Here is a 12,540-nt window from a genome sequence, read left to right on the forward strand (position 1 = left end):
GGAAGAGTGAGATCATTTCCTCTGCTGAGTGTCCATGATTAACAAGGTCCTCTCTCATTACCTCAGGCACGGTTTTGTTGAGATATTCTTCTGCAGCCTGATGTTCCAACATCTGAAGTTCTTGCTCAGTAATGTCTAGCGACATGAAGTCATTTCTGTCTGCTCTGTCCTTAGAGCCAGCTGCTTCCTCCCCATCTCCCACAGCAGCGTTACCTCTCTCTGCTTCTCCTTCATCAACATCTCCCTCCCAGAGGCCAGCTAGCGTAGCATCAGAGCAGATGTTGATGTCACCTTCAAGTTTTTTAGCAAGTTCAGGGATTTCAGCTTTTTGTGCTTCAACGCTTGCTGCTTCCACTTCAAGTTTTGTTGGAGCTTCACCACAGCTCCTCTCCAGTACAGAAGGGAAACATGAAGCAGCAAGCAGAGTGCTTCTTAAGGCTTTTACATTCTCTGAAATGTCAGCTAGTATTTCCGCAGCCCTGGAAGTTAAAACAAGAAAGTTAAGCCAAAATGGTAAAGATAATGGTAAAATGGTAAATGGTAAAATACATGCTAGCCACCAAATAAAACTGAAGATTCTAAAGTATTCTGTTTCTCCAGGTAAATTATGTCCAAAACTTCGCTTACAAAAGCTCATCGTACAACTGCAACCGGTATCCCACTTTCAGAGGAAAGACTCAATTTCTTTACACAGACGAAAGCCTACAAGATTCTCTACGTATAGTGCTTGTAGTATCGCCATGCAGTAAGGCTCCAGACTTATAATTAGTCATGTGAGAGGCCGTAGTTTCTATTAAAAATGTCTTGCTGTGCATTTAAAAGCAAGAAAATAAACATATTAGCAAAGTTCAATGTCAAATCCATTGCAATAAACATCAGCGAGTATCTGTGTTCTGCTGTACCTATACGTAAAGATGAAGGTTCCCACCAAGTGAACTGTGCTGTGCTTTCTTTTCTTGAAAAAGGATGCAAAGGTAACAGCGACAGCTGCCAACACATTTTGTTGTACTGAACCTCAGTATACAAGACCAAAACACCTGTCAGGGTGACAGAAGCCTAACCTCTGCAAGCTTCCAGGTTGTCCGGATGAGTCAGGGATCCGAGAAGCCAGGTACACCATCTCTTCAGCTAGTGAGGCCAGGTGCTCCTTCACATCATCTGACACGTTACCTACAGGAAACGCCACCACAGTTACTCCACAGTCATTCAGATTTAACAGCTACACACAGGTACTCAAACTCGTTTGTATTTCCTATACAGCCTTTTCCTGTGCTTAAAAGTGTAGTATAGTGAGGCATGCCAAAGCTTCCACGTCCTTCAGCAGCACACCCCTTCCAACAGCCTGCTACACATGCTGATGGGAAGAGGACACAGAGCAGGACTGGTATAAATCGATCACCGTTCGGGCTCCATCCCACTCAGCTGCTGCTTTCTGGAAGCTGGAGGGTATGCTGGGGAAGAAGCAGTCTGTCTGAACTTTCTTCCACGACCTTATCTAGTTGCTTCCTGAATCTGCTTGTACATTTTGCTTTCGCAACTTACACAGCACGGTGTATGCCTGTGAGATACACTCCTCACGCTTGAGCTGCACTTTCACCTGAAACCTCCTGGCTTTTGGAGTTGTAAGGAACTGTAACTCAGCGTTCCACATTCATCATCTGCAGATGACTCGCCGTGGTGGTTTTTTGGTTGGTTGGTTGGTTGAAGACCTTCAGTCTCCTCTCTCCATCCCCAGCCAAACCCTGGATGCACAGACACTCTCTGCTTACTGACTGCCAGCGTACACAGAAATACACAGGGCTACTAGGTGTGTTTTTAAGACAGAGTTCAAATTATTCAATATGCATCTTTTGCACAGCTGGAAACTACTGTCCTACTGACAGGAATTTAACGATTGGACTGCGTGAACAACCTTCATGACTGCTAACATAAGGTAACAGTCTAGCCTTTAACAGCTTCTCAAATGAAGAAACTCGACTTGTTTTGCACAGACGTTAACACAGTACCACCCCTATAGTCCTGGGCCACTACTCTTCACACCACAGACTGCACGAGTCTCCCCTTCTCTCCCAACTAGCCCTTCAATATCATGCAGCTGGGAGCAGCTGAGTCACATCGTGTCAGAGACCATTAGTCACATAAATCAGCAGAGACTCACAAATAAATTTGTTTGGTGTTGTTGTTGTTCACCTGTGGGCTTTTGTTCACTTTTGTTTTCACAAAAGCAATGCAGCTGCGTGAAACAGATAGCTATTTCCTTTGAATGAGCAAGTCTTGTGCATTTTCGGACTGTTGCAATATCAGTAACAAAAGAATCCAGATGTTTAGCATAACGTCACTCCTGGGCCCTTTTCTCATGTAAAAGTTTTTCCCATAGGTTTCAGATATCAGTCCCACTAAAGCTGCTAACACCAACATGCTGACTAAACCAAAGCCAAAAATTGCACCTCGTAATAAAAGGGATAGTACTGCTGTCTTTGAGAGACAAGAACTCAGCCAGTACAATAAGGAAACATTTTTTTCCTTTTTTAAGCCATAAGCTATATGCAATATTCAGTCTTCCTTATGAATCACATAACTGAAGGAAAACCAAGATTTTAGAATCACTTTTCTGATCAAGTAAATAGAGCTGAGTTGTTCTGAAAAAAAAAAAATGGGCCCTATTTATATGCATCAAGAAAAGTGTTACTTAATAACATGTATTTATTTTGTGGTCTTTTTTCTTCTTAAATTAGGTTTTCCTCCGTGGGTCAGCAGAATTGACAGTAACTCACTGAAGTGTTTCCAAAACCAAACTGGAATGACAGCAGGAATTCTTAGCATCTCCTCGTACTGCAGAAACAAATGACATACCCAGGCTGCACTCCCACGTCAGCGTGGAATAGTACGAGTATGGTAACACAGGTCACCTAAGAACCTTTACAGTCTGCACTCTCTGGAAGCTGTCTCTAACCTCCAAGAAGCCAGAAAATTGTGACACTAAAATACTATGAAAAAAAGCCATTGGGAAATTGAATACATTCTTTATGCTCAAATGTAATTTACCTCTTCTTTCCCCAAATAATTTCCTGTCGTTGCTATTCATATTTTTCAGTTTTTGATAAATGATGAAGCCAGCCTGCAAAGGAAAGGGAAAAAGATTAATACTTCGTACTCTGCAGAGAAACCACATTTTAAACCACATTTTATCTAAACAAAATTGCCAAGAATTAGTCTGGCAAGCCATGGCATTAATTCATTGCAAGCATCGTAAATTCTGCATTCTCAGGCCATCTCATACAACAGTCAATGGTCTGCCTTACTGCCTTGCTAATCACAACCACGTTACAGTTTACACCATGTTTCACAACAGGCAGAGTCCTGACTTTGGTCTGCATCAGAGTGGACACTTGTGACTAGATCCCAGTGTAGTTATCCTGTAAAGCTAGCTGCAGATAGAAAGCTCCAAGTACATCATTCCCAGTCTCACCACCTGCTCCACCTCATTCAGATCTTATGTAATGCTCCAAGAGAATAGTTATGAATCTACTAAGATTCTGCGTGCTTTATATTTCCCTTGATGTGAATAAGAAGTTCTAACAGGAGAATGCAGCCTAAAGCCAGCAATGTGCTAATTAGGCTACACATGTTAATCAAGGCATCTTAAAGAAGAAAGAGAAAGAAACAAGTTACTCCCTCGTGTTTCCCTGTGATGCTCCAAAAGGCAGGCCAGGTGAAGACAGCACAGCAAGGAAGAGGCTTTGCCTAGAAAACGCTGGTTACAGCTGCTGCACCAGGCAGCTCTGAGGACCAAAAATAGAACCCCTTTCCTTATTGTTTTGGGTTCCACATCTCCACAGGAGCTAAACCCTCCACAGCCTAATAATTAACTAGAAAACTTAATAACTAACTAGAAAATACACAATGTTTCTAAGTCAGAAAACAGTGAACGCTGTCCTGCTTCCCTTCCTCTATCCAACCTAATCACAGAAATAAAATCCTGAGGGGTGAAGAGATGAAGTGCGATGTTCAAGCACCAGCACAAAGAACAATTTTCTCCCAGGAAGCAGGTAACACCCAGTTGCACATGGCTAAGTCAGAATGCAGAACCAAGGGAAAAGCTCTCTCCTTTCAAAACGGTGAAAAAACAGACTTCTGCAGAGCTACAATAATTGATATACAGCAGAACCAAGTTGCATTAGCCACTGGAGAAGGTTATACTTCTTCAAACTGCTTATTAACTTTATCTCATGTACCATATTTTGCAGGAGCTGAGGAACCTGGATTTTGCTCAATAAGCAGCTCAGCAAAGATGACTAGAAAGCCCCCAACAAAAAATATAAGTTGAAAACACTAACAAGCTACAGCAAATACCTGCAGACCAGGGAACCCAGGAAAAATTACCCACGGTTCACTTCCATAAGTAATTATTGTGCTTAATAACTACACATCAACTGTGCCATACATGGGACAGTGACTCTGAAAGACTTCACACAGATGAAGATAAAATTAACATGATTGCTCCATCAAAATCCACTTTCCTGAGGTGACAGCTTGAAGTCAGTCCAAATGGATAGAGATTCCTCTGGCATACTTCTCGATGCCCATAGTACTTGGCATGTTGAAAGCACGGCAGAGCTTCCAGAACTGCTTCAGCAACAGGCTTCAACGAAAAGGCAGATTTTGCAACATCATAAAACAGCAAGAGGTGAAGACCTCACAGGAGGTTCAAGGATGCTGTGGAATCGGGTTTCTTTTTTCTGTCTACATTCAATTTTCTACATGAAACATCCAATGCAGCATGCTTTTTGAGTAATCTCAGTAGCCTGTCTCGATGCTGAGTCAGGTACAAGCAGCACCACTTTCAGCAGAGAAGATGGCATGACAGTGCTGGATGAACACTGCAGTTTAAAAAGCAATTTAATACGGACAAAGAATAGGAGAGTAAACAACGTGGCGGTATTTCCACCTTGAAACACCCCATATCCACATTGGACCATGGAGTCTTCCAATGCTGACCAAGTTCTGTAGCAGAAGGGTGCTAAAAACAAACAGCACATTAGAAGAGGTATTTATAGATCTTTTCTTGTACATACATACGCATCTGTGGCTGCATACAATTTCTGCTCCTCATTGAGTGGAAACTTTTCCCAGTTGCTGCAGCGGACAGTCTTATCTTTCAGAAGCTGCTTCCCAAAAAGGTGTTTTACCAAACCATTTAGGCTCCATATTTCCTTACACTTCAGCTGGAAAAAAAATAAAAGACTCGTTTAAAGGAGAAAGCAACTGCACTTGTCAAAATGCATTTGCAGAAACAGCAAAGCGTACTTAATACTTCATCAGAAGCAGAGATCTGGATTAGGTAGAATAAACTATCTTCCTCAAAGCAGCGATTGTACTTCAGGCCTAATTCTGCTGTCATCATATTAAAAGATAATTTGGTCATCGCAAACATCTACTTTCCTCCCCTAAAACCATACTGTTGTAGGACATCCCTACATTGTCAAGCTGGGAAGACATTAGGGCCAGGTGAGTCCACGCACTGTGAGGCAGTGTTGTCACACTATGGGAAAAAAAAATAGAAACTTGTACAACACAGTCACCAGGCTGAGAAAACAAGAGCCAGAGACTTAGTTGTCAGCCCCGCTCTCCTCCAGGATTTTGGCAACAATATTTTGATATTGCAAATAATAGCGACAAGGATGTATTTAATGGAAACATGGGAGTATCAAGGTCAGCCTGTAACTGTTTTGTCATCTTTTGACAAGCCTGAGAAACCAAGTGCAAGCCAAAGAGCAGTTATATACCATGTTAACCATTATTCACTGCACTGTGAAGCGGTTCCTGGAAGACTCCAGAAACCAGCCAGCCACGCTGCTGTTTCCAATTGCTTTCATAATGTTCGCTGTCAGTCACAGCTGCTACATCCCATTGCCTCGCCGGGCTCTCGGAGAGTTTGGGAAGCTTTCCTTCCGACTCCAAGGAGCCAGGACTTGCAGGCACAGCCTTGTGCTATGCTGAGAGCCCTTGCAAAATGCACAGCCTGCAGAGCCTAGCAGTGTGGCATTATCAGTTCATCCCCTTCAACCAGGTATCAAAAGCCTACCCAGTGCTGATTTTAGGTTCCCCCCTCCTCTCCCCCTTGCACCGTGCCATTACATAAGCTGCTATTCTTTGTTCTCTCAGGCTTCATTTTCAAATTTATTTTTGGACTGTTTTCTCTTCAGCAAAAGACTTTAAAGCTGCTATCAAAGATCACATTACTTATCCTCATAACAAAATATCCTAGAGCTGGATGCTGGGGGGGGTGGGGGTGGAGGAGAATAAGGCGTGGGGATGAATTCTGGAAACTCCAAGTCTAAAAAGGAACAGCTCCTTTTAGTGCTTGAGCAAAACAATTTACTCTGCATAGCTTCCAGCCCACAAGGAGCTAAAGCTCAAGGCATCACTGCCCTGAATGCTGTAGGTACATCACATCCCTCTCTTCCACCATGATTTGAATACACAGCATCAGAGAAAGGTAGTGGAAGTACTATTCCTTGGCATGAATCTATGCTCCACCAGGAAACCGTGACTGTGGCTGTTATCCTACTATGCAAAAAATGCACGGAAGCAAATAGAAGGTCACGGAGAGGCAGACTACAGGTGAAGAAAAACATTGTACATACAAAAGAGACAAAAAAAAAAAAAACCTTTGAGGCCTATGAAAGCAAGAAGAGTGGCAGGATGATTTGGATGGTAATGAACTTTTCGCCCTCTTCCCCAACACGAGTGCAGATTTACCTGCATCAGGTGGTACCTATGCAGCACCTAGCTACAGCATAATGTGAGATATGCCAGACACAACGCTACTTCCGAACAGCGGGTTGTCAGACAGCAGAAGCTGCCCCCAGGTTAGCTGAGGTAGCACCAGCTTCTGAGGCACAGAAAGGAAAATACTTCTGGAGCTCCACCTCCAGACGGAGGACTTCGTGGAAGACCTGGCTTCCTTCCAGAAGCCTCCTTCCAAACAGGCATCAGACCTCCGCGGTACTCTAGAGGTTCGGCCTCTGCTGGAACATGTATGCCATCACCAACACACCCCCAGTTTGACACAGCCTGCTGATCTCTGTCACTAATAAGTAAGAAAAATGCACCAGCAGCTGGATTTAATGAGCCGTGCCTCCTAAATGCAAACGGTGAACAGACCTGAGAGAGGAAAAATACTAAGAACATACTGGCTTACTGAAATACAATACTTAAATCTGCAGACTGAGTTCTCTGGAGACATGATTTATTTTTTTTAAAGCTGCATCACCTCTCTGCATTATTCTACAGAACAGGCTTGTATCAGAATTTAACTCCTGTGAAGACAAGGAAATCTCTCGTACAGCACATTAACAAGATTCCCTCCCACAACAAAAAGGTTTTAAGCTTTACTTTCTCATTAGCAACGTCAGCCAGCTCCACAAAGCTCTTCAGCTTGATTTCAAAGTCACTCATCAGCTTCCATTGATCTCCCTCAATTCCTACGCCAACCTTTTTAATTGTTTCATCTTCGAGCAGTCTTTTGAGTCCCTTGGGAAAACCTAAAATAGATTAAGCCCAAACATGAGAAACTAGATAAGGAAAGATGCCAGATAGTCTAATGGAAATGACAAAATCTAGTACAGAGGCCACCTGCAGAAACCTGTGCTTTTGGAGGAAAAGCTCAAAAACTTGCTATGCAAATTCATTCTGTATCTGAAAACAAGTCAAAAAAATGAGACAACCTTATTCCATTTGTCTTACTGATCCTAAAACCACATGACAACAAAAAGGCAACTCCTTTAGCAGAGGAAAAAAATATTTTAATGCTCAGAATTGGATGCTTGTCACACCAAATGCAGTGCTATTTTACTGTTTTCCACGGGATTTTATTTCCTAGCACTTGGAAAATACAATTAACCAACCATATCCTCCACCAAGCCAAGACAGGTCAGTCTTGTAAGTAAAGAAGTTACTTAGCATCTGTGTGCATGCTTGCTTATTATATTTTGATTCAGCCCAAGCTGATTGCACAGCAATGCTGGATAAAAGGGTATTTTCAAGTTCACAGGCTCAAGTAAGGCTCACAACTTTACTACCTGGTTTGCTACATGAGCAAACAGACGCAAACACTTCACCTCAAACATAACACAATGTGGGGAGACTCCTCTGAAGAGGAGATAAATCCAGCTGAGCTGGACACAGGCACACCACATATGCAGCTGACTTACTGAACAAGGGATTTCCCCTACCCAAAAATATCAGGAAAACCTTGAAAAGGTGGGAACTTCCCAGGAGATGACTTCTGCTCCATTTCTTCCACCTCATTTCTAGAAAAAAATACTGTATAAACCAAAGAGGTCTAGGTCTAGACTATCCAGAGGCTACAACGTGAGAAGCAGGACACGTTCCATGGAAGGAAAAAGGGTATGAAACGGAGACGTATCAAGAACCTTCATGATCGATACATATATAAACTTTGTGCTTTATGGGATGTGTTTATACACAGCCCAACAACTCTTCATTCTCCTTTTCCTGCAGGAGAAAGTTTGTTTCTTTTTTTTTTTTTTTAAGAAAAAAAAGTAGTAATAAACAGCAGAGTCGTCGAGTTGGACAAGGCTTTTTTTTTTTTTTTCTTTTTTTAAGTCAAATATTCAGAATAAGCAAAAATTGGCTATGGTTCTTGGCAGAGCGCTGACATCTTACCCAGTTCAAAGTGCATCTCCCTTTGGCATGAACAAAAGCTTTAGAAAACGATTCAGGCAGAAACACCATCTTCTGCTGTTAGGCTCGTAGTTAGCAGTAGCACATACGCAACCATGTCTGGCATCGACATGCAAACACACAGCTTCACCCTAAAACCGAAAGTGTTTCAGCTCCTCCTCACGTCTCTTCTTTCCTTGGCTTCCTTTCCTCCAATCTCTCCTTTGTGAACTTGAAAATATCTGCCTCCTGGATTGAATAGCCTCTGGCAATTAAATTTTCCACCTCGTTTGCTATAAATGACAAAGGACTGAACACCAACATTTAAATTATCCCTATTACACCTCAGCATGCACACCCCAGGGAAATCAGAGACATCTCACAGGCATAGTTTCAATCTAGCATTCAAACCAAAGGTTATAAGATTGCAACCTCCTTCCCCTCCATTCTTATTTTTCTTATTTGGAAGCTTTTATTCACATCTACAATGAATTCAGACGCTGTTGAACAGATGTCCCCCTCTCCACACAGCTGCATCACACAGGTATTCAGTATTCTTCCTGAAAACTAATGGCACAAAATTAGGAATAAAGCGTGATGGCCATCGTTTTTGAGGGATTTTGTTACTCAAGTCAAATCAATATGAGACACGGCCAGCTCAATTTAGGTTTGGTGTTTATTTTGGCACCAAAAAGAAGAAAGCTCATTATCTGAGCAGTTTTCAGAACAGAATTAAAACTCTTTCCCTGAACAAAAAAATAATCCTTAGGTAAAATTCTCTTGCCCTGTTTAGAAGCCACAGGGCCATGTGCTAGAACACCACCCAAACCTTGGGCTAAGGTCCCCTAAATACCTGGGGAGTGCTCGGTGAATAAACCCCGGTATTCTAAGCATCACGGGGAAGAAGACGGATGGATTTTTTTTCCCAGCTATCAGAGTGAAATCGGCTGCAGCTCAAGGCTGAAGTTCAGACCAAATCACAAGAAACAGAAGACAGGTCATGCCCTGGCAGGAGCAGAGGAAGTACAGTACCTGACATTGAAGAGACGTGAAACAAGTAGCATTTTTCCTCCGTTACACACAGCTGTATGACAGCTATTTTTGCCATCTTTCCTTTAGTGTATGACGGCGGCCATTCAATATCAAACCCAACAGCAGCCCCACATGATAAAGTTTGCCTGAAAAGACATCGATATTCCTCACATTTAACTGTTCTTCTACCAGCACTTGGAACATCAGGCTTGAGTCATCTCACATAAGGACAACTAAGGGAATCGCAGCCACTACATTTTTCCTTTCACATGCATAAGGCAAAAAAAAACATTTTAATATTAAGAGTTGAAATTCCTGCTGTTCCAGAAAGCTACACTATACCCCCAAAACAGTCAGATTTTTAGCAGATCTTACTGCATGCAAATGGCAGCTTAGGGAGCCTTGGGAAACAGACATAGAAGTAGACAAAACAGTTTGCATTCCCCTGAAAGCTTGCTCTTTCTTTCTCGTGCTACGCTGAAAGGCCTGTACAGAATCCTTCCCCCCAGTAACATGAACAATGCTAAGTAAAAATGGGGGGAAATATATTTATTTGCATCATAAAATACTACCTCCCCCCCTTCCCCAAACCTACACTCCCAATTATGAATTAACTTAATTCACTTGATTTATTACAGCTTTGTGCTCGCAGCCGATAAGCAGGGCACATACAACAGGCCGGTTGTTTTTTCAGGCTGAAGCGTGCAACCAGCAAGGAGAAGCAGGCAGAGAAGAGCAGCTCCCTTCCCAGAAAGGAAAGGGCACTCCAAAGAAACACAGGGAAGAGCTCTTACCTGATATCTTCCGAGAGAAGGGAACAGTCGCTGGCCTCGTGGCTGTAAACGATGGAGCCGCAGAACTCGAGGAAGGGCAGCCCGTCCTCCAGGAGGCTCCTCTGCACCTCGCACCTCTGCCGAACAACAGTTGGAAGAGGCTCTGTTGCCAGCCACATGTAACCCTGGCACAGAGACGCAGCAGCCCCGCCACCACCAAACGCCACACCCAGCAAGCTTGTAACGGACTCAGGACCGGAGCCTTGCATGCTCCATGCACAGAGCTGGGTATTTACTTTATTATTATTATAGTGGATGTCATAAAACACAAATCACTCGGCTAACAGCAGAGCAATACCTCTCCTTTGTGGGTTCCCCTCTGTTTTGTTCTTGGGTTCACGCTCCCATCTCTTTGCCAAACTCCAAGCACTCAGGCTGACAGCGCGCAGGCTGAATGTTCACCTCAGTTTAATTTCTTTGGATTCTCACAGGCCAAGAGATTCAACTGCTTTCAATACCAAGGTTAGGGAAAACATGCGGTTTTGACAGTGTCAGAAGCCCCTCAACGCTATTTTAAATGCTGCGGCACTTCCACGCCGCAGAAATTTGAGGAGAGTCTAAGAAGCGATTGACAACGATTTGTTCAAGTCACTCAGATTTGGTCAGGATGCCTTGGAAGCTTCTCTATTTCAGCACACAGTCAGCCTAAAGCAGAAACCTGTGCATCAGAGGAATTCTGAACTGGGGAAAGCCGAGAGCAGCTCAGTGACGCCTGCAGGAACAAGACCCGGGCTGAGAGCTGTGGCACGGTGCAGCTGCGTGCCGCTGAAGCAGCGGGTTACCCCACATGGCTCAGCTGCCCATTGCCTCGGTCCCACACCTCAGTGCACCTCACGCTGATGGCTCTTTGGGAAGCTCCTCACGCGCAAAGTAAAATCCACGGATTTAAAACCACATGCGGTATTTAAAAGGAGAGATCTTTCATGGATAGTGGCTTACAGACAAAAACGTTAAGTCTACGGGTAAAGGTGGCATCGAAGCCTCCAGATAAGCTTTTTTTTCCCCTTCCAGAAACCTGTTAATGAAAAGTCACTGCCCAAGAAACTCACTGGAGCGGTAAGACATCTGTTAACATTTACCCGCTTGCATAACCTTGAAGTCGGTTAGAAACACGCAAGTAACGGTGCCGGTGCTGACAAGGCAGGTAACTCGGTAACACTTGGCGAACAAGGCCGTGCTGGCCCAGAGAGGCCCCGTTACATGACAGACCTTTGTAAAACAGGCTCGGAAGCGATAAACTGCCTGGGAGGGGGAGATCCTGAGCGTACAGACGGAGATACCGCTGATGGCTTCACGCTCACGCGATGTAACACTTCTTCCCGTTAACGAAGGGTTAACCAGAAAAAGCTGAGTTTTACTATTTTCTTTAGACATCCGTGCTGCTAACTGTCTCTTATGGCCTAACGGAGGGAACACCGCAGAAGGGAGCCTGCTGCTCCCTCCCACGGGTTGCTTTCCCAGCTGTTGGCGCAGCTTCGGGGCCGCGGGGCAGGCTCACCCCGAGGGAGGCCTCGCCCAGCACCCCTGATGCCCGCTCAGCACCGCCGAGCGCCGCCTACCTCAGCGCCGCCCGCCTGGCTCGGCGCACGCATCCACTGCGGGTACTTCTCCCGCCCGGCGGCGCTCAGCGGCTCCATCGCGCTCACTTCTCCCGCATTTCACTTAAAAAAAAAAAAAAAAAAAAAGCCAAAAAAGGCCAAAAACCCCCCACGGCTCGAACCAGCCCGCAGCCGCCGCTCCTCCCCCCCCGGCCCCACCACCCACCACTGCCGGCTCACGCACTTGACGTCACGCCGCGGCGCGCGCCTCATACGTCACAGAGCCCCCCCCCCCCACACCTCCCCGCTCCGCGTCCCCCCTCCCCGCGAACATTCGGAGGTTACCCGAGGTGACGCGCGTGCGCGGCGCGGCGGCGGCCGCGGGGCGTTGTGGGCAATGTAGTCCCGGGGCCGGGCGGGCCGGCGGCGCCCACCGCTGTGTCTCCGCC

At 44.8% G+C, this 12,540-nt stretch overlaps 1 protein-coding gene across 6 annotated transcripts in view; it reads right to left on the minus strand.

Annotated features, from left to right (window-relative positions):
* WRN (WRN RecQ like helicase) overlaps positions 1-12,343 on the minus strand; it is a 42,845-nt gene extending 30,502 nt beyond the window's left edge. For 3 of the 6 annotated variants that reach the window (XM_035557100.1, XM_035540720.2, XM_035548905.2), the window contains exons 1-8: positions 11,763-12,057; positions 10,515-10,630; positions 9,721-9,866; positions 7,399-7,547; positions 5,076-5,225; positions 3,046-3,118; positions 1,062-1,170; positions 62-479 (exon numbers count right to left, since the gene is read on the minus strand). In XM_035557100.1, coding sequence (XP_035412993.1) covers positions 62-479; positions 1,062-1,170; positions 3,046-3,118; positions 5,076-5,225; positions 7,399-7,547; positions 9,721-9,866; positions 10,515-10,630; positions 11,763-11,927 — 1,326 coding nt within the window. In that variant the 5' untranslated portion in view covers positions 11,928-12,057. Of the gene's footprint in view, positions 1-61; positions 480-1,061; positions 1,171-3,045; positions 3,119-5,075; positions 5,226-7,398; positions 7,548-9,720; positions 9,867-10,514; positions 11,433-11,762; positions 12,058-12,112; positions 12,215-12,317 lie in introns of those variants that run through there. The other 3 variants (XM_035565206.2, XM_035537514.2, XM_050710208.1) reach the window with 3 other exon arrangements.
* Positions 12,344-12,540: the final 197 nt, after the last annotated feature.

The sequence above is a fragment of the Cygnus atratus genome, chromosome 4 (genome assembly GCF_013377495.2).
Source record: "Cygnus atratus isolate AKBS03 ecotype Queensland, Australia chromosome 4, CAtr_DNAZoo_HiC_assembly, whole genome shotgun sequence".
Classification (NCBI taxonomy): domain Eukaryota; kingdom Metazoa; phylum Chordata; class Aves; order Anseriformes; family Anatidae; genus Cygnus; species Cygnus atratus.